The sequence below is a fragment of the Xyrauchen texanus genome, chromosome 22 (genome assembly GCF_025860055.1).
Source record: "Xyrauchen texanus isolate HMW12.3.18 chromosome 22, RBS_HiC_50CHRs, whole genome shotgun sequence".
Lineage (NCBI taxonomy): Eukaryota > Metazoa > Chordata > Actinopteri > Cypriniformes > Catostomidae > Xyrauchen > Xyrauchen texanus.
In genome coordinates, this window is record NC_068297.1 from 17010609 (window position 1) to 17032437 (window position 21829).

General features: G+C 39.4%; 1 protein-coding gene across 1 annotated transcript in view; it reads left to right on the forward strand.

Annotated features, from left to right (window-relative positions):
* The first annotated feature begins 749 nt into the window (after positions 1–749).
* The window catches only part of LOC127662097 (glutamate receptor ionotropic, delta-1-like), a 419478-nt gene continuing 398398 nt past the window's right edge, over positions 750–21829 (forward strand). The window contains exons 1-2 of the mRNA XM_052153073.1: positions 750–1085; positions 3867–4022. Coding sequence (XP_052009033.1) covers positions 1007–1085; positions 3867–4022 — 235 coding nt within the window. The 5' untranslated portion in view covers positions 750–1006. The remainder of the gene's footprint in view (positions 1086–3866; positions 4023–21829) is intronic.

Here is a 21829-nt window from a genome sequence, read left to right on the forward strand (position 1 = left end):
TATCAAAATTTGTATTTATTTTTAGTGCTATTATTTACTTGACGTATTTGATTGTTAAATGCGCATAAACCATATGACTCTAGTAAATCATGCAGTCACTGTATAGTTGCAGTCACACATGGCACCCACTTGCTTTCCTCCGTTGCGTTATTGCCTCGATTTTCTCGTTTTTAAGTGTTTTTCAAGCTCATCTCGTGTCTGACAGTCCGGCTTACTCGAGGCAAACTATCCACCAAAATAGACGAAGCTCTCACGGTTGTCTTTTTCTTCTCTCTCACCTTTGAGGCAAATTTCTGAGGAGCATTTTACCCATCCATAGCAGTAACTTTTCTTTCAATCCATCTGCTTTGATTTTAAATTCAGTGAGGGATTGTGTCTCTCAGGAAAAATGAGAATATCTTTCTTGATGGTCGGTTGAAGTTGACTCACTCAGCGCTGCGCTACCTCCCGCCGTCAATCCGCGCTACTCACGGCGACTCTCCGGCTCCATTGAATTTCATTTCTCCTCGGTTTATACCGAACCGGTCCTATCTTTGCATTATTCTGTCACGTGGTGGAGCAAAACGAGAAAGACTGCGAGTACACGTGTATTGGGAGTAGCTAGAGAGAGAGAGAGAGAGAGAGATAGAGAGAGAGAGAGAGAGAGAGGGGGGTCTCTGCGCTGCAGTTAGTAGCAGTATCTAAACCACACTGAGAGCTGGAACGCACGGACCCGTTGCTTTGCCTCTGACCGTGGTACCCCCGTCGTTTCCCTTGCTCTCTCTTTCCGCCCTACCCCTCCTCTTCTGCTTTCCTTCCCTTGAGAACTTATTTTTCCCCGCGAATATTCTTTCTCACTTTCAATTTTCATAGATCTCGGAGTAAGATAGAAGTGACGCACCCGTGGTTGCCTCTGCATCTCCAGCATTGTGGTCAATCTCGCGCGTTCCCCCCCCCCCCTCTTTCTGGAACTGGATTTTTGGACCGCCGTGGACGCGTGGATGATACATCGGGGCGAGAACTGGAGATGGAGTTGCTCGTGATCAGCCTCTCCTTATGGATCCTGCAGTGCCGCTTGGCTCGTTCGGACTCCATTATCCACATCGGTAAGGCGCCCGGAGCAACGTCTCGGACAGACGCGCGGAATCATGAATCATGACTCTCTTCATTAACCTTAAAAAAGTCCTTCATTTATAGAATGAGAAAGTCAGAAGCTTGCACATTTAACTCGACATAGAAGAACTATAGTTCATTTGGCATTTGAAACTTGTCAGGAAACATGACCAAACAGGTCCACGAAGTTAGTGCATTTCAGGTTGTAGGTGAACGCACAAGGGGTCAGGAAATAATTTCAGATACACGCATAAGCATACTACGAGTGAATTTGAGACGCCCATTATTGGTCTGTTTCAGGGTTAACTCCAGTCCTCCCCTCCCCAGCCTTTAGCCTGAACTTTCTGATGAACGTGACGGAAATTTTAATTCTATTCCATGAGCTACAGAGCGCGCGACAAGCCACGTGGACTTTCTTACTTGAACTTAGACTTGTACAGATTTCCTGATGTCTTAGCAGTAGCTACTCGGATTTGGGTTACAAAAGTATATCGGAACCGTTTTTTTCGGGAATATCGGCAGCCTTTGACTGTGTGCAGCATTCAGTCCTCTCTGGCAACAGAATTGGTTTGCATGCAAATAGAATAGAAATTGCATTCTAATGTGAAAAGAAACACCTGTTTAAACACCCGTTAATTCTTTAAATGTGCTCTTTTAGAAATGTGCTCGTATACGGTCGCTAATACTGCTTCATGCCAAATTATAATGTGTTAAAATATTACATTTAACGAAGCTGGTGTCCCTGGTGTTCTGTTTGTATGGAACCGCTCTTTTGTATGCAGTTGATGTACTCTGTCATCCGGTGCGCCTGCCACACTACTTCTCAAACACTCACACACACATAGCTCACCACTAAATATCACTCAAAATAATTAGAATGATTTCATTGAGATTTAAGAGTAGTTTCATACAGATGGCGTTAGGTGAAGTTTATACACCATTAAAGGATAAATTCACACATATACTTTTTTCACATATACATATATATCCACGTGATCTCTTGTTAGGTTAGCCTACAGTTTGCCTGCCTTCATAATTCTGCTTGTGTTTTTAACATTGTTACACTACTTCTGTCGCAATACTTGTTTTTAAACAGTTTTTTTTTCTTTATCCTGCCATAGGTGGTTTTAATCAAAAGATAATCTTCCAGTTGTGAAAGTGTTTGAAAGTGATTAAAATGCGCGCGCTCTTGTTAGCTCAGCGTGCGCCCGTGCATGGAGCATCAGCGGCTGTTTGTTGGTCGACTGACCGCACATGTAAATAAATAAAAAGCCCTGTTTCCTTCTCTCTCACCTTTGAAACCTCAAGCCGGCAGCTCCACTTATTTGATCACTGTCGCCTTGATCCCATTATGTAGTATCATATCCGGGTCACTGTTTGTAGTCCAGCCAAGGGTGTAGATTTGGCTGATTCCCTCCCATCACCCCTGGAATTTATGCCCTTGAGTCCAGCACAAATCAGCCTTATTGATTGAGTCCAGATGCATTGTGATTTAAAAGGCTGCATTTCCAAGTGTTAAGGACTCATTAGTGACACAGCACGAAATCAGAGTTTAACAATTATATCTTAAAAGTAAATCTGAAATGGGCTGAATACAAATGGTATAGCCTACCATGATAAAACTAAGTTAATTAATGTATTACCAATAGGCTATTCATTAATATTTATCAAGAATTAATTCCACAGTTGTTTGGAAAATCTCCCGGGATAGATGCTTCCATCCAACTTCAGAATATTACGACTCTCCAAGTACGCAGTGAACTAAGCTATAATATAAATACAACAAAATTTGCCACGTATGCACCTGTCACGTATATGATCCTCTCACCTGGACATAAAAGATCTTCCCGTAGGCTTACAACCATGCTGTTTTCCAACAGATTGTTGGCAAATTAGAGATGCGTGTAGTATATTTACAACCCTTCTTACACTCACGCTCTCCATGGTACTGAATTTACTCCTGAAATGCTGCTGGCTATTAGCAGGTGCAAGAAGTTGCTGTGAATTGTATGTGTACATTTTTATATGGATCATTACTGATAACCTGAATAGATATTGTTGACTTATTTGTTTTTATGTTGGGCTCAGCAGTTTCAACTGTTTGGAAGAAACATGAAAGACTCACGTGAACATGCTTTCCTGCACGCAGACTTATGCTGCCTTACACGTGCTATCAAATATGAGTTTCCCCACTCAGAAGTTGCACATGAATGACCCTCAAGTCGTAATTCCGACTGGGAAACTTTTGATACCCGAGTTTCCGAGATGGGTGTCCTAAACTTAAAGTCCTAAAAAGTCCTTAAATGTCAAAGCAGAGCATGGTTTCTGTAGTGAATGACATTTTTCTAATTATACAGTTAATTGTTAGCTCTTACTGTTTTGGTAATATACATTTATGTAGATCAGCAACCGTTTGACGCATGTTGTACATTTTACACCGTGCAAATAGCTTTTATTTAACCAAAATTACATTATCGTCAGCAAACAGAGTAATATTTCTTATGGTATCAAATTAAAAGTTTCTCAAGAAATATATATGAATGAATGTTTTCTATTGACAACAAAGCATTTGAACGTAACATACTCATAATTACCACATCAGAAGTGGGAAGTAGGATAAATCCGATAGCACATGAAGGCAGCAATAGCCTACGGTATACTCACAAGATGAAAAAAATTTGTTTTAAAAATTTTGTTATTCAAATTTTTTAATAATTGTTTAATGTAATTTAGTAAGAACATTAATAGCTTACATTGTCTGTTTGGTCCAACAGGTGCTATTTTTGAACAGAATGCCATAAGGGACGATGAGATTTTTCAGCTCGCCATTTCAGACCTGAGTTTGAACGATGACATCCTCCAGAGTGAGAGGATTACCCATTCCATCAAACTAATCGAGCCCAACAACCCCTTCCAGGCGGTACAGGAAGGTGAGTGAGTGACTGGGATCTCTCAGCAATCGATTAACCGCGTTGTCCTACACTATCTTTATGCCCGATCCATTTGGCAGAGCAGTTACTCGATATCACTTGACTATTTAACAAAGCTCTGACCTCAAAAGATAGAATATCCATTTCCTTGGATTTGTCTTGAGAGTTTTCAAGTGGTGACCTACTGCTTTTCATTTTTTCATTCTCTTTCTCTGCTTTTTTAATGATTTGAAATCTGTTCTGAGATGGGAAAACTAAGTTCAAGAGCCTGTTGCTAACATATTTTGCTTGCTTGTTGCTTTAACCTCTTGCAATCATAAAGAAAAACAAGTGGTGTCAGTTCACACTCAGTATGAAGGTTGCAGTCGTTTTATAGTATCTGCAATCCGGCTGTCATGATCTGTCCAGTTCAGACATGTTTCATTGCCTTCCGTCGGCTAAATGAGCAAACCCTCTGTTAAAGGAAAGGTTCTCCCAAAAATGAAAGTTTTCATCCCAGATGTGTATGACTTTCTTCGTTCTGCAGAACACAAATGAAGATTTTTAGAAAAATATCTCAGCTCTATTGGTCCATTCAATGCAAGTGAATGGTGGCCAGAACTTTGAAGCACAAAAAGCACATAAAGACAGCATAAAATTAATCCATACAACTACAGTGGTTAAATCTGTGACTTCAGAAGTGATATGATTGGTGTTGTTGAGAAACAGATCAATATTAAGTCCTTTTTTACTATAAATCCACTTTGACTTCCACATTCCTCTTTTGTTTTTTGGTGATTCAAATTGTGTCTCTGCATAATTAGCTGGGAAATGAGAAAGTATTTTTACACCGAAAAAAGGGATAGTTCACCCAAAAATGAAAATTCTCTCATCATTAGTCACCCTCATGCCTTCCAAGATATGTATGACTTTCTTTCTTCAGAAGAACACAAACTAAGATTTTTAGAGGAATATCTCAGCTCTGTAGGTCCATACAATGCAAGTGAATGGTGATGAGAATTCGTAGCTCCAAAAATCACATAAAGGAAACATCAAAGAAATCCAATTGACTCCAGTGTTTAAATCCATGTCTTCAGAAGCGATATAATATGTGTAGATGATAATCAGATAAAAACTTAAATCCTTTCTTTACTCTAAAAGTTGAACTGTACTGCATTGGAATTTCATTAGCAGTTCTTACTGCCAGATCACCTCTCATGTTATGCAAGGGGTCCGGATTCCGGAGCCCGGAGTCCAGAGTGTTTAGGGATGACTATGGGCATGATTCCTCATCTTAAGGATATGGAGCGTTTTGAATCTTTCTAGTTTCAAGGGGCTCTAGGATCGATTTGCCTCCCTGGTTTTGAGAGACATCTGAGTGGTGATGACCTTTCACTTTGCTCTTTAGCTCATATTCACCCTACTGAGAAGAAACTCTCACATGTCAAACACACACACACACACACACACACACACACACACACACACACACACACACACACACACACACACACACACACACACACAACCACTGAATCTCTATGAGACACACACAGTTACACTTTTGGTCCTCTTCTGAATAGCATATATATATTTATCAGCATACCAACCTTTTAACCACCAGTCAATAAAAACAAGTTAATATTCTGTGAGTGAAAAGATGGCACACAGCATGGGGTTGTGACTCAGGTGAGAGTGAGTGTGTAAGGGCGTGTATGACGATTAGATGTGTGAGTTATGTGGGGACCCAGCTGTGTGTTTCTCTCACCTGCATTTCTACCCCTGTGGGCATTACTTCTAATTACTCTTTTCAGCTGCACGATACACACATACACACACACACACACACACACACACACACACACACACCCTCTACCTCCATCTATCATTCACCCACACATATTTCTACACACACTTGATGTTGGACGTGCACACACAGCAGGTCAGAGTGTGTGGGTGCAGAGGTGCATGTGTGTGTGTTGTAGGGAATGACGAGCTGCACTAAGTGTTTTTCCGCTGGAGTCTGAGAGAGGCTCCAACACTACTGCATAACAATGAATCTGCCCAGGGTTTTGGTGAGAGACAATAATGCAAGGGAGCAGATCCCTGTTGCGACGAGTCAAGCTAATGTTCAAGAGGCAAATGTGGCCTTGTCGTGTCCTGCGGTGCTTTTTGGGCAGAAGTGCTAACATATCAAGAAGAGAGTCACCTGAAAGAGAAATCGCTTGAGAAGTGTCACATCCTGTGTGACAACAACTTTAAGCTTAACACAGAGAATTCCCCTCAGCAGTTTTGCCACTTCTGAACTGTTCCTTTTATTTCCTGTCATCTTTCTATTACTTCACATTTTCTCGCCACTTCTACTTGCTTCTTTACGATCAGCCTTTCTGAATACCAGCCCTACACCTTGACAGTGTTGGGTGGATTACTTCTAAAATGTAACCCAGAACTGATTACAAATTACTTAATTGAAATTGTAATCAGTAACAGAATCTTTTAGATTAATTTTCATTAATCTTATTTAGTTACTTTCAGATTAAGTAAACATTAGTAAACATAAAATCAAACAGTGATTCACCATTGGTTAGTCACTGAGTAAAATAAAATGCTTAAGGACCATACAAAATCGATCTAGCGATTTATCTGTCGATCTGCCTATCTGCCTGTCTGTCTGTCATCTTGGATACTGTCTGATCTTTCTTTGCGTTTTTTAAAGGTCTGACACAAAGTCCACTTGCTCTCTGTAAAGATTACAGATTTCCCCCTAATTCTTTCCCCCGTCTCCTCATATTTCCTCATATCTGCACCCCCTTTATACTGTAAGTATTTTTTTCTCTCTATCTTCCTTTGCTTATTGATGGGTTTGGTATGCTTATTTAGCTACCTGCTATGTCAAATCAAAAGTTATTGAAAGAGTGATGGAAAGTGAAATTCAAGCATGTTATTGAATGAAAAGTTCAGAAAAATATACACTCCCAAAAGCGTGTTCATGAGGCTGATTATGGGTATTTTCGTTTTGTGATTGTGCTTGAAATTGTGGTAAATAGATCTAAAATGTGGTACAAGTTGGCTGAAAGTCGTTGCTTAGAGCGCTTTGTACAATGTCTGTAATTCCAAGCATTTAGCTGAAACCTTTTTCGGCTTCAAACACAATTCTAAGATACGTCTTCAGAGAAAGAGGTTTTATATAAGACTAGCTGCATGACTTTGTGTCTGTATGTACCTGAACCTTTAAAATACCCCTAAAATAGGACTTGAAAATTGATTGAGGATTATTTAGAATTTTTGTTTTAAGAGTAATTTTATCAGATTGTGCTATTTCTAAAAGCAAGATTTTTTTTTTAAAGAAATGCTGTGCTTACTGTTTCAAATTCATATAGAAATTTCAATTAACACCTTCATGAATCATTGGTTCCTGTTAGAATGGTTAGAGATAATTTTCCTGGGCAGCTATACAAGGTAGGTCCTGTAATTCTTTCATTCCCTCACTCTTTCTTATGTTCTTGTACTTCTCTCTCTCTTATATAAAGCTAAGTTAGGAGGAAGACTTAGTTGAAAATTCACATTTGGACGTGCCCTTTCAAAATGGCAGCTCGTCTACTCTGGGTCCCCTTTGCAGCCACATCCAGTGTCTCATATTAATTAGATCCAAAATGGCCACTCTCAGGATCTCAGATTCTTCCCTTCTGTAGTCTGAGCCTCAAGTCACTGGACATCTCATTCACATCAGATCTCAGATATCTGCTGACCTCAAAGGGGAAACAATACAGTATATCCCCATTACAACCGTGGCAGGTTTATTATGGGTCTCTGTGATGAGAGGAAGGTTGGAAGACTGTCTAATTTAATACAACATAAAGGGATTTGTATTCTAAGGGTGGCCAGTGCCCTGTCTTGGCATCAGCCTGTTCTTCAAACTCAGCCTAGTGACCTTGTGAATCAACACAGCTGAGCTTAGTAACACTAAATATAGTAAATTAGAAGTCATCTTTGTTTACCTCTGATGTTAACACACCTTCATATCTTTTATTAGTCATCATTCAACAGACATATTTTTATCCAAAGTAACTTGCAGTACCTTTTTTTTTGTATTACTAGGACAGTCTGTCTGGGTTGAAGTGCCTTGCTCATGGGCAGAGTGGTTGCAGCTCATCAATCTTGCCTGCGGTTTGAACATGTAACCATTTGTTCACCTGCTCAAATCACAAACCACAAAGTCACAGTACCCCCTTTCAATTCTGAATGTTTATAGGAATAGTTCACCCAAAAATGAAAATTCTGTAATTTTTTACTCACCCTAAAAAGATACATTTTAAAAAGTCTTCAAAGGATTTACAAAGTAATGGCAGTGAATATGGACTCTGTTCTGTTCCTGTAAAAATAATCTAAATGACTCATACACTATACTGCAAATCTTAAGTCATGCGATCATTTTGTGCGATGAACAGACCATAATTTAAGATGTGATTCACTCTCAAGTCAAAACAAATCAAATCATATTAATCAATAATATAGTTATGAAATCCAATATGGCATCTATGTTGATAATATTAAACCTAATTGGTTTTCACCCAATCTCATAATCAACGTCATGGTGTCCTGTTGCAAGAACCAGTGAAGTTTATTCTTGGTGCTTTAGAAGACTTGGAATGTAGAGTATGAATTGTATTGAATCAGGGCTCAACATTAACACTTGTCTGCTTGTCTAGGACAAGTGGATTTTTGAAGGGGCAAGTAAAAGAGAATTTGACTTACACGACCGGACAAGTGGCCTGAAAAAAAATAACCGGCTATATTTGTGATATACAAAATTCATATTCTTAATAATCTGTTGAAAATAATCCAGAGCATGTAATTTTATAATTCGCCAGCGCTTCTGTAGTAGCTATACACTCTTTGACTGACAGGTGGCTTGTGTGTGCACTTTACATGCACGTGTGCTACAAGAGCGCTCACGCTAATGTGGATACTTACCTAAACGGTCAAATACATTTCAAAATTCTGCCAAAATGGCCATCTTAGTGAAGTGTTCAAGTAAACACAGAGAGTTATGTCTAAAATCAAATTGGGTTAAGGGCCAATCACCACCGATGAACAGTGTTATATGGTGGTTGGAGGGCGGGGGAGGGGTGTACACAAATGATGCGTAAATTACGAGTTTATTGTGGTTAAAATTTTAAAAATGCGTTATTGAACATGAAAAAAAAAATTATTAAACCATTTGTAAAATATCACAAAATACCCAAAAGAACTCAAATAAATATAATACCTTTTGCATTTGTTTAACATTTCAGTTAAGTCAGTTATCACTCATGTCAGTTATTGCACTATACTGCTGATCTTATACATCAGTAACATGGATTCTAATTTAATATTCAACACAAACTAAATATCACTAAACAGCTGGACAATAATTAAAAAGTCCAGTCTTACCTTTGCTCATAGCTTTTCAATTATCATATGCTTTTTTATTTATTTTTTTGACAAGAAAAAGCAAAATTGTAAATTTTTTGGGAGGATCTCAATTGAGTTAAGATGTTTCCAGCTGTACTACAAATACAGAACGCTGTGTTAATCTCATCAATTAATTACTGACATTTGATTTGTCAGTTATTAGCCTACTGTTTGAGTCCAGGAACAAAGATGGGATCATGAGGATAAATAAACTATTTTAACTCAATCATTGTTGATAAAAATATGACGAGAAATAAACAACACTGCAAGATATTACCAGTGCACTGACAATGTTTTAGAAGAAAAAAAACCTTGTTGAATAAAACCTTGTTTATTCAAATGATCCAGTTTTAGTATTGTGAGGATTTACCCTTCTAAAGCTGCATGTTGTGAGATGAAAGCGCTGATCCCCAGTAAACTGAAGAACTTTTTAATCACTGATTTTCAACTGCGTCATACACAGTGCATCCGGAAAGTTTTCACAGCACTTCACTTTTTCCACATTTTATGTTACAGCCTTATTCCAAAATTTATTAAATTCATTATTTTCCTCAAAATTCCTCAAACAATACCCCATAATGACAACGTGAAAGAAGTTTGTTTTAAATATTTGCAAATATATAAAAATAAAAAACAAAAAAAAAATCACATGTACATAAGTATTCACAGCCTTTGCTCAATACTTTGTTGAAGCACAGTTGGCACTAATTACAGCCTCAAGTCTTTTTGTGTATAATGCTACAAGCTTGGCACACCTATTTTTGGGCAGTTTCTTCCATTCTTCTTTGCAGGAACTCTCAAGCTCCATCAGGTTGGATGGGGAGCGTCGGTGCACAGTCATTTTCAGATCTCTCCAGAGATGTTCAATCGGGTTCAAGACTGGGCTCTGGCTGGGCAACTCAAGGACATTCACAGAGTTGTCCCGTAGCCACTCCTTTGTGGCTTAGGGTCGTTGTCCTGTTGGAAGATGAACCTTCGCCCCAGTCTGAGGTCCATAGCGCTCTGGAGCAGGTTTTCATCAAGGATGTCTCTGTATGTTGTTGCAATCGTCTTTCCCTCGATCCTGACTAGTTTCCCAGTTCCTGCTGCTGAAAAAACATCCCTACAGCATGATGCTGCCACCACCATGCTTCACTGTGGATGGTATTGGCCAGGTGATGAGCAGTGTCTGGTTTCCTCCAGACATGACGCTTGCCATTCAGGCCAAAGAGATCAATCTTTGTTTCATCAGACCAGAGAATTTTGTTTCTCATGGTCTGAGAGTCCTTCAGGTGCCTTTTTGCAAACTCCAGGCGGCTGTCATGTGCCTTTTACTGAGGAGTGGCTTCCATCTGGCCACTCTACCATACAGGCCTGATTGGTGAAGTGCTGCAGAGATGGTTGCTCTTCTGTAAGGTTCTCCTCTCTCCACAGAGAAACGCTGGAGCATTGGTTACCTCCCTGACTAAGGCCCTTCTCCCCCGATCGCTCAGTTTGGCCGGGCGGCCAGCTCTAGGAAGAGTCCTGGTGGTTCCAAACTTCTTCCATTTTCGGATGATGGAGGCCACTATGCTCATTTGGACCTTCAATGCTGCAGACATTTTTCTGTACCCTTCCCCAGATCTGTGCCTCGATACAATCCTGTCTCAGAGGTCTACAGACAATTCCTTGGACTTCATGGCTTGGTTTGTGCTCTGACATGCACTGTTAACTATGTGACCTTATATAAACAGGTGTGTGCCTTTCCAAATCATGTCCAATCAACTGAATTTACCACAGGTGGACTCTAATCAAGTTGTAGAAACATCTCAAGGATGATCAGTGGAAACAGGATGCACCTGAGCTCAATTTTGAGTGTCATGGCAAAGGCTGTGAATACTTATGTACATTATTTATATTTAAACTCTGAAATTATGGTGATGGTGGCTTTTCGTAATTTGACTACTGTGTGTAACATAATATAACTACCATATGACAATTGCCTCCTCCCCTATCCAGCGTAGTTTACATTTCTGTCACAGTGAATCGAGTTTATTGCATAGGTAAACTATTACGTTGTGCGCATCTGTCGTAAATTTAGAAAACATACAACAGAAACTTTGACCTGGTACTACCCGAGTGTGTAACCAACACTTAAATGTCCTTTTTTCTCTCAGTAACTCAGACAAGTAACTTCTGTACTCAGATTGTGAATGAACAATATACCTAATGTCAAGCCCTGTTGAATAATTTGAATGTGGTTTTATGTTTTTTTTTTCAAACTCATTAAATGGTTAATAAACCCCGAGAAGACATTTGAAAAATGCACTTTTTGTGTTTTGCAGAAGAAAGTCATATGGATTTGGCTGGGGTGAGTAAATATTGACAGAATTATAATTATTTTTGGGTAAACCATTCCTTGAAGATTTCTAATGTTGAAATTACAATTCAGTTCTATCAAATTAGAATTTTAAACAACACATGAATAGCATCGCAACAATAAAGAAAGATGTGTATGCTGTCTAAGATTAAATGAAAACAGCATGACTGTCCTACAAACATGTTACAAACTTTCCTTTCCATTATTAAAGCATCTGCCTTGAATTTTTCACCTGAATGGTCTTTGTTAGATGTTTATAAAAGCACTGGGAATATTATAAAGGAGGTCAACGTGAGGACACATACAGGACTTAAGTATTAAACACCTGCTTATCACAGAGTCTCTGTGCACATGAGGACAAAGCTTAGGCCTCTTGTGGCGTTCTGCACCATGGGCTCTATGTAAATGGCATGCTTGATTAAAGGACGAATTTAGATGGATTCTCGTTTAATTAGAGCGAGCTCTGGAGAGAATTGTTGGTGAGATCCACTCATTGCCCGAGAGCCTCTACAATCATTGTTGAGTGACCAGGTTACTGGCCATGATCTGCCATGACACTTGCAATGTACGAAAAACAACCATCAGATAATTAGCTGCCTGGAGAAAAAGAGCTGTCTCTCTTTCACTCTCGCTCTTCATAGCTCTTCCCTTCTCTCTTGACTCTCTTTCTCTCTCGCTCTCTGTATTTAACAAGTACAATATCCTGATATGCTTTCATTAAGCAGATTTACATTGCATGGATATTAAGCTAAAAGGATTATAATTGTCTCTCTTTTGGTGTGGTCTGAGTAGGGGGGTGGGTGGGGGGCTGCTTGCGGTTAGAGTCTCATTTGATGTTCCAAAACATCCTTTCAGAACAGTTGAGAGAGTCAAGTAAGAGAGTAAATCTGCTTTCACACATGCAGCGACAAAACGACCTCAGCTCATTCATTTTCAATGAGAGCTGGCGACTTCTGGCAACACGAGTGACGGTGACCATTGGTGACCGAGTGTTGGCGTGTCCAGTGGTGCGACAAAGTTGAGAAATGTTCAACTTTATGCAAATAATGAGTGACTTTTGAGAGGGACAGCCAATACGAGAAAAGATGGTAGAGCTCACGTGATCCTAATATTTTAGCAATAATATTAACTGTAAAGAAACAGTGCTGTTTAGACTCTTCATTCACACCACTAGCGACCTAACCACCAGCCACTTGCAACATGCAGCAACAAAGTAGCTGGCAGTGTGAACGCAGCTTAAGCTGCCAGTGTAGTCCTGATGTTCTGCATGATGAGGGAGATTGTCCTTGAAATGCCCTTGCACTCATGCTCACGAAGGTGATGTTTATACTAGCTAGCTCACTATTATTTCCAACTGTGATGGAAGTAAACAAAATATAAATATGTTGGACTTAAATAAGCCAGAGATTGAAGATCCACTGCATCTGTTGTTTGGGAGCATTATGGTTTTGCAGTAAACAACAGTAATACTGATCAACAAGTAGTGAACAGGACGATGGCTATGTGTCTGCTTTTTTCATCGAAGTTGGGTATGCCTCAGGAAGCAAATCTTACATGATGACTATGGCTGGACTGGTAATCTGGCATACCGGTCATTTTTCCGGTGGGCCGACGCACTTTGGGGCTGATCAGGGGCGGACTGGCCATCGGGAGAACTGAGCGTGCTAGTGGGTCGGCCGTGAAACGTGCTGAATGGGTCGCGATAAGCTCAAATGAGCCGCACGTTATGCAGAACGGACCACAAAACGGCGCCGCTATATGCAGAAAAGGACTTTTTACTTAGGATCTTATACATAATTTTGACTATTTATGTCAAAAAATATAAATTATTTATATTAAATATCTTTTTTTTACCTCACTTTACTCACTATAATATAACTCTTTTGTGATGACTTTAAGGTAATGTACATGAAAATTCAAGAATCATGATAGATCTTAGGGCAATCCCACTGATCTGCTCTTCCCAATACATTTTCTTCAATGGTATTGGTCTATAATTTGACATAGCCTATGTAGCACTTGATGAATTAGTTGTTTGAAGCTGATTTGCAATAAGTTATGTGCTGTATCTGTTCTTTTGCATCACAGATGATTCAGGGAGGAGAGAGGATGAGTTAGTCGAGGATAGTACTAGAGTGGAAGATTTAGGAACTGTAGAAACAGGCCCAGCCAGAGCAAAACTCAAAGAATACCCTCTCACCAGCTTTGGACTACAGAGAAGTGGTTGCTAGTATGAAAATAAAATTGTCTGGACTAAGCCCCGGATGTCCTTCAATGCTGGAAATGCCTCTGTGTGAGATAATAGATTAATAAAGTGCAGTGCTGATATATTGATCGTGAGCGATCAAGTGTTCAAAAGTCTGATTGCTTGGGGGAAGAAGCTGTCATGTAGTCGGCTGACATATATACAATGTGCATATAAGCGTTTAAGTTAAGTTTTGTATTGCAATTTCATTGAAAACATAGTGCAGTCATGTATAAATGAGCCTTTACAATAGGAATTGTTCCCCATCAGCTACTGTGTTTTCAAAATAAATAATTTAAAGAAAGATTCTTTGTTTTCCCTGCTCTTCCGAAACTGTAAAATACCCCAAAACCTTGGTACGTACCGTACCGTGAATTTTGTGTACTGTTGCAGCCCTAATGCTTATATACAGTAAGTTCATGTTCTTTTTACCTGAAACAACATTTATAAAACATGGCATTTTCTGTGCTGAAAAAAACAGCTGGACTCTGGCTCAATGGTCAAAAATGTCCATACAGCACCTGTTTACATAAAAATTATGCAAAAAGAGTTACACAAACAGTTTTTTGTGAAGAGAATATTCTGGGTTCAATTAGGGCTGTGGCAATACTATCAAATATTGATATATTGCAATAAGTTTCCTCACAAATATTGAATCGATACATTAGATCTGTCACGAACACCGAGATAGGCGCCTCATCAACCGGCCATCGTAGATCTGAATCACCCGAATATTGACTCTGACACTTCAATTCCCATAAACCCACATACCTGGTCTAATTGCACTACAGCTTTTCCCTATCTCTGCCTCTCTATTTAAACCCTGCCCATTGTTTCACTCATTGCAAAGTCTTGTTTGCCCCGGCTACATTTCTGAGCGTTATTGGTTATTCTATCTGATCTGCTGTGTACCAACCTTGCCCTGTTTATCTGACCACGTTTGTTTGCCACCTGCCTTCATTGAACTCTCGCCTGTCACTCGTATGTTGTTGTTTGCTGCCTGCCCTGATCTTCTGCCTGTTTGACATCGACTCTGCCTGCCTACGTTTACCCTGTTTGCCTGTTGCTTGACCCTCGTCTGTTATAACCTGCGATTCTCAATAAATTGCTTATGGATCCCAACTTACCTGAGTCTTCGTTACAAGATCCCTGTATCAATATTTGTATTATTATTATTTAAAAAAATTATTAGTATTATTTTTTATCAACTATTTATGTATGTCCAACAGTTCAATAAAGATGAAGCAGGTTGTCTAAATAAGTGCAAACTCAGAGTTGCATTTCTCAGTGCAGTCAGAGATGCTTCTATGAGGCGTGAGAGAGACTGAAACTGAACCCATTTCTCTAGAGACATGCTGATCCTCTCTCATGAGGTTAACACCAGGGCCGTGCAAAAATATTGATTTTCCGACTAACCGAGATCTTCATTTGATCATATCAATATTGATTCTTTATATCCCAAAACCGATCTTATACTCTATGCGCAGCACTTAACAATGAGAGTATACGTTATCACTTGCATACGCAAATTAAAATGTCTGTAATTAGCCTAGCCACTGCCTGGCAATATTTCAGATTTCACTCACCAGTTCTGCACCTGCAACCTTTCACTTCGTGTTGAGAGTAAAAGTATGCTTTGCCTTGCAATGTGTGTCCAAAGATGAGATCCACATAATCCATTTGTCATTGATAATGTCTCTTATAATTCCCTCTTTGGTCTTACAGTTAGATGTTGAAAAAATAAATAAATATATTTTTAATTCTAATCAGACATTCGACTCCATTCTCTTTAAAGTCCCTGCCCTTAAAGAGACAGTGATGTATCATAACATATTGTATCGTGACATATGTATTGTGATACGTATCGTATCGTGAGGTGGATAGCAATACCTAGCCCTAGGTTCAATACAAGTAAAGCTCAATCGACAGACAGCATTTGTGGAATAATGTTGATTACCACAAAAGATACATTTTGACTTGTTCCCACTGATCTGTATATATTATATATATATAGATCAGTGCTTGTTCCTCATTTTCTTTAAAAAAAAAAAGAAGAAGAAAAATCTGGGTTCCAATGAGGCCCTACTGTACAATAGAAGTGAACATTGCCAATCTGTGAATGTTAAAATACTTACTGTTCATAAGTGTAGCCACAAGACCAGATGTAGACAATATGAAAGTGATTTCAGTGTGATAAAGTTGCTTACAAAACTTTTCTGTGTAGTTATATGCAATTTTACAATTATAGAATTATAAGCTTCATATATAAGCCTTTTTAACCCTCCAAACATTGCCCTTTAACCTCAATTTTTGCTTCTTCTTTTGTTTTTTTTGCAAAAGAATAGGAGGGACGAGTGGAACAATTTTTTTGGAATATTCCCTTAAGAGAGTGCAGCAAGGCAATGTGAGAGAACCAGATGTCGATATACAGAGAAAATGCAAATTTTTCTGTTATTCTTAGGGCTGTTTACTGCTCAGCCCAACATAAGAACTCAGAAAACATCATGTCATTGTCATATGTACAAAATGACTCATTGCCAGCATAGGTAATGGTGCTGACTTGAGGTATACCTAAACTTCTCCAATTCAATGCTCTTTTTAGCTTAGAAGATTACAAAAAAAAAAAAATTATGTGATACTGTCTTAGCATTGCTGTATATCTGTAACAACTGTGCAGTAGTTTGACGAGGTGTTCCTGTGTTTTTGTCAGTAGGCATTGAATAATGGGCTGTCTGGGTGATTTTTAAATTGAATACATCATATTTCACCATTTTGCTCCACAATATGGTAACAAGATAATACACTCTGGGTTTTTTTTGCCAGGTAAAACTCTGACAGTGTAATAGCAAGGTTTCAAGTTCAAATATCCCGCTCAGCAAACAGGTAGGAGTTCAGTGCAAAATCTTATGCCCTCTGTCTCTAATGGACATTCACAGCAACAGCGTGCAACAGTGTGCCAATGTCCAAAGCAGAGCAATACATCGAATTAAATATTAAGCTCTTAACAAGTAGTTTTTTCTATTTGTATGTTCTCGTAGCGGTTGTATACTTTTCAGGTAAGTCTTTGGACAGTGCAGTATGATGCTCAAAATCTCTATTCTCCAACCAACTAAAATGCAGGTCTACAGGATATTGCAAACTCTGTACTAACAATTTCTTTTGTTAGGGGTATAACAGTTATGACCCGGATCAGATAAAGAGAAAGAAAAACCAGGAGTCAAGAAGTTCAATCAAAGAATCCAAAATTTACTGAAGAATAGTTTGCAGTGAAATTGGTAGAGCCAGTGGCAAAGTCTCACGAGGAGATCGAAAGCTAACTCATACATTACACAAAATCTTACATCAATTATACCATTTGCAAGGACGTACATTCTATTATTTAACTCCTGATTGGCTAAAAGAACATAAAGTCACAACATATAGAGAGCTATGCGGCCTATCAACATTAATCAGCGCACTTGTCGTCAGAGCCCGAGATTTACATCTGAAGTGACCTCGCAGATGGTCTCGGGCGTCTTCGAGTCTGCCTGCCGTGTCTCCCTGGGTTCAAAACCTGGATAGAAGGTCAATACGCACACACGAAACACTGACGAACGACAGTGTTTCTCTGCGCACAAGGGAACCAGAGCACACATTTATCAGGTCATTTTAACCAAAACAGTGAGATAAGAAATATTCACCCCTCAGGCAAAGGAGAGGAAAGAAATAATAAGAGAAAATTTACACTTCTACTTATTCAAGTGCTATCACATAGGATTTTAAATCATATAATTAGTCATGGACAGGTAAAAATCAACCACAGAATACATCTGGAACATATGTTTAACATTCTCCCTGGTGTCTCATCTCAAGCTTATTCCCAAGACGACCTTCAAGTCAGCCTCCGTGCAGAACAGAGAGAGAGGCTTCAAGGAATGTGTATGAAATCAAAAATTAACTCTTAACACACATATGATTCAGCGTATATTTCAGTTATGCATAAGAAAAATAAAATTGATTATGCATGCATATGGTTAATTCATAATTTTATTAAAGAAGTTAAGCAACAGAATATAGATAGATATTGATATAAAAGGATATATATATATATGTATTGATATATCTGAAGAGACAAGGGATTTCTGACCCTCACCCTTCACTTTACTTTTATTTTTTTTCTTAAACACAGCTGGTCTGTGCTCATTCTTTTTGGTGTTGTTCTGCACTGAAAAAGTGCAGAACAAAAAAGCATCTATTTTTAATGGATAAAAATTACTTTTGTTGGTGTAATCAAATTTGTCAGGTTGATTTATTCAGATTGACACATTGACATGAATGAAACTCATCAATTTCACTGTTACCACATGAAACATGTTTTTAGGTTACCTGTCAAAACTGAATTTGTTTTAGAGTGTGCAGATGTTGAGCAGAATCACTTGAGACATTTCTGCTTCAAACAAAGTGAGAGTTCCTCTCCAAATGTCACCAGAAGCTTGGATTTCAACCAGCCCTTTAATTAGTGTATCGTTCATTAGTCCTGAGCTCCCTGAAACTCTTGAGCCATCTTGGAAAAAGATGGTGCAAACAGTCAAACTTGCCAATGCAGTGCCAGTTTGGGTTCTCTGTCTGGCCTAATGAAGAGTGTTGTTAGCTGTGCTTGATTCAGATATGAACTCAGTGGCTTTTATGCCATAATGAATGAGCGTGTTTCTCTCTTAGTGTTCTCTAAATTAAATTAAATCTAGTGTGCTTAATTGGCTTGACAAATAACTGCACATATGCTTATATGATATATACAGTTTATATATATATATATATATATATATATATATATATATATATATATATATATATATATATATATTTTGGAATTGCTTGCTGGTCATGTCTTGATGGTAACCCTCATGCTGCAAAACTCGAGATGCAAGATTTACCCTTACCTAATTTAAAGGCTATCCCTTGGGACCAGCATAGGTTTCCGGGAGAGTTTCCGCAGCCCAAGGGTTGCCCTCTAGACAATACAGTATTTGGAAGCTTTACCTCTTAACCTCTCATACATGAGCATTCAAAGATGCTGAGTAATAGAATACCAAGGAAAGGCAATCTCGGTTTCCAGGTCAAACTCATTAAGAAAATTTGGTTTAGCATGTAACTTATTGATCATCTTACCACCATTATCGGCTTGTTTACTTGACCCCAGAGAGACAAAGAAAGACAGACAGAGAGTGTTTTAGCCACTTAAGAAGTGACAGGAGTGACACTAATGGAATTCAGAGTGTAAACTAAAATATTTTCAGAAATCTCTCCTGCCAATCAATCCTTGCAGCTTTCTGCAACCTTATAGTGGGTTACATCATCAATCAACCTCCGCAGTCACAGTCCTGAATGAAATCTCCTCTCCTCTCAATTCAATTCCAATTCATTTGTGCAGCACTTTACGTAATGTGCTTGCCACAAAGCAGCTTTACTGAGTTTGAGGGTGATGGTGGCACCACAAATAGTCTCAGAGATGAAGTAGAAACCAAGGAGGTGACCGAGGCTCAAGAGGGAATACTCTCCAGTGCTGAAATAATATCAATGTCTATTTCTGTTATCTCACTCAATGGCAGCCGACCAGTCCATCACTGCTCCAGGATAAATCTGCCCATAACTGCTGATCTAGGTAGGTCTTTATTACCCAAATTGAAACCTTAACCAAGATCTCCCTGATTAGTGGTATGGGAAAAGCTGACTTTATCAGTGACTGCAGACAAAGTCATACTACATTGTTTTTGTTCAGGGGCTTTAGAGCATAGTTGAATGTTTGAATTATGATCTATGTGATTTTCATGTGTAAGCAAAAAGTATTGAAATGTTTACCCTTATTGGTTTACACCGGCAATTTTTAACAGTACATGCAACGATCAATAAATTAGATGCTGAACAGAATTTTCCTGATGAGTTTGGCCAGGAAGCTCAAATAACATTTACCCAACTGTAACACAGTTAAAGGATGGGCAAGGAGGAGGCGAGAACCGGCTTGTCAACATAAATGATAATTTAATGAAAACTGAACTCAAACCAAAAACACACATGACGGACATGCCCGTAATTCTCTCTCTCTTGAACCATCGTCACTGGCCGCCTTTATCCCTCACGCGCTTCATCAGGATTGGGGACCGGGCGCGCGATATTCCGACCCAGCCCCACCCCCCTCTGCTCCACACCAACATTCTATTACTCAATATCCTGACACACTCATGGAATAAGAGGTTAAGAGGTCAAGCAACCAAAGGTCAAGAATTGTCCAATGAGACACAGTAGTTGAGTACAAAACGTCATAAAGGTTCTGAAGGCCAAAGTACTCTATACTCATGTATTCATCTGTGTGCTTCATGGCCTCATGTGCTGGCCATTAACTGTACTAAAAGAGTTAAAAAGCTGTTGTATTGGGCATGCGTTGAACGCATTCGTATTCGCTCAAGGTCAGAAAGGTATACTCTGAAAGGCAATGCATTTGGTTGGCCATGATCCAATCCTGAACGTGGAAAAAACTATTCCCTGCAATTCAGAAGTACAAGAGTACATTTACACAGTATGTACAACTCATGCTGGTCAGGGCTGCAAGCAGTTGTATCGACAATTAATTTTGAAGGATTGAATATGTATTTTTTATTGTGTCTATCTAGAAACATTTAACACTGTGACTATGCCTCAGATGCAAATACATTGAATTTCTGGTTTGTAAAGATGGACAGATTTATCAAACCCATTCTTTGGCTGGGTTATCCTCAGGAGGTTTTTGTTGGATCCAATTTACTGGGTTCTTCTCAGGAGGTTCCTGTGTATTCCACTTGCTGTGTTTCTCTCAGGAGGTCACTGTGAGATGTCTTGTATGTTTAGTTAGCACATTCATCATCGAGAATGTCGTCTCACTGGAAGTTACTTTGCTAAGAACCCACTCCCACTGAGTCCCGCTGCGCGGGACACCCAGGCACTCAAGCTACTTGCAGATTGGTGCAAAACCAGTTTTGGTGGGAGAACCTAGCATCTGAGGTTGCAGACTATATAAAAAACTGCAATATGTGTGCCACCTCTAAATCCAGTCGACAGCTCCGGTCTGGTCTCCTTCAGCCTCTACCTGCCCCTTGATGTCCTTGATCCCATATCGCAGTGGATTTCGTTATGGATCTCCCAACTCTCAGGGTTTCACTACCATCTTAACTGTGGTGGAACACTTCTCTAAGGCCTGTAGATTCATCCCTCTGCCCAAGCTTCCCTTGTCTATGGAATGTGCTGAAAACCTGTTCAAGTCTGTCTTCCGTTTCCATGGCCAACCTGAATACATTGTCTCCTACTGTGGGCCACAATTCACCTCCCCAGTCTGGTCAGCATTCTTCAAATTACTCAATGTCAATGTGAGTCTAACCTCTGGTTATCATCCTCAATCCAATGGTCAAGCTGAACATCTAAATCAGGACCTTGGTAAAATCAATGAGATTTTACCACAACTCGAGCCATTTCCTTCCCTGGGCCAAGTATACTCAAAATTCACTGTTCAAACCATCCACCGGAACCACTCCTTTTAAGTGCATCCTAGGTTTTCAACCTCCACTTTTTCCATGGTCCAGGGAGCCATCCGATGTACCTGCAGTTGATGACTGGATGCAGCACAGTGAGGCTAACTGGGATCAAGCTCCCGTCCACTCACAGCATGCTATTAACCGACAGAGAGAACAGGCCAAATTACATCTGTGCCCTGGCCCCAACTATGCTCCTGAACAATGGGTTTGGCTATTTACCCAAGATCTTCATCTGGGACTCCCGTGCAGG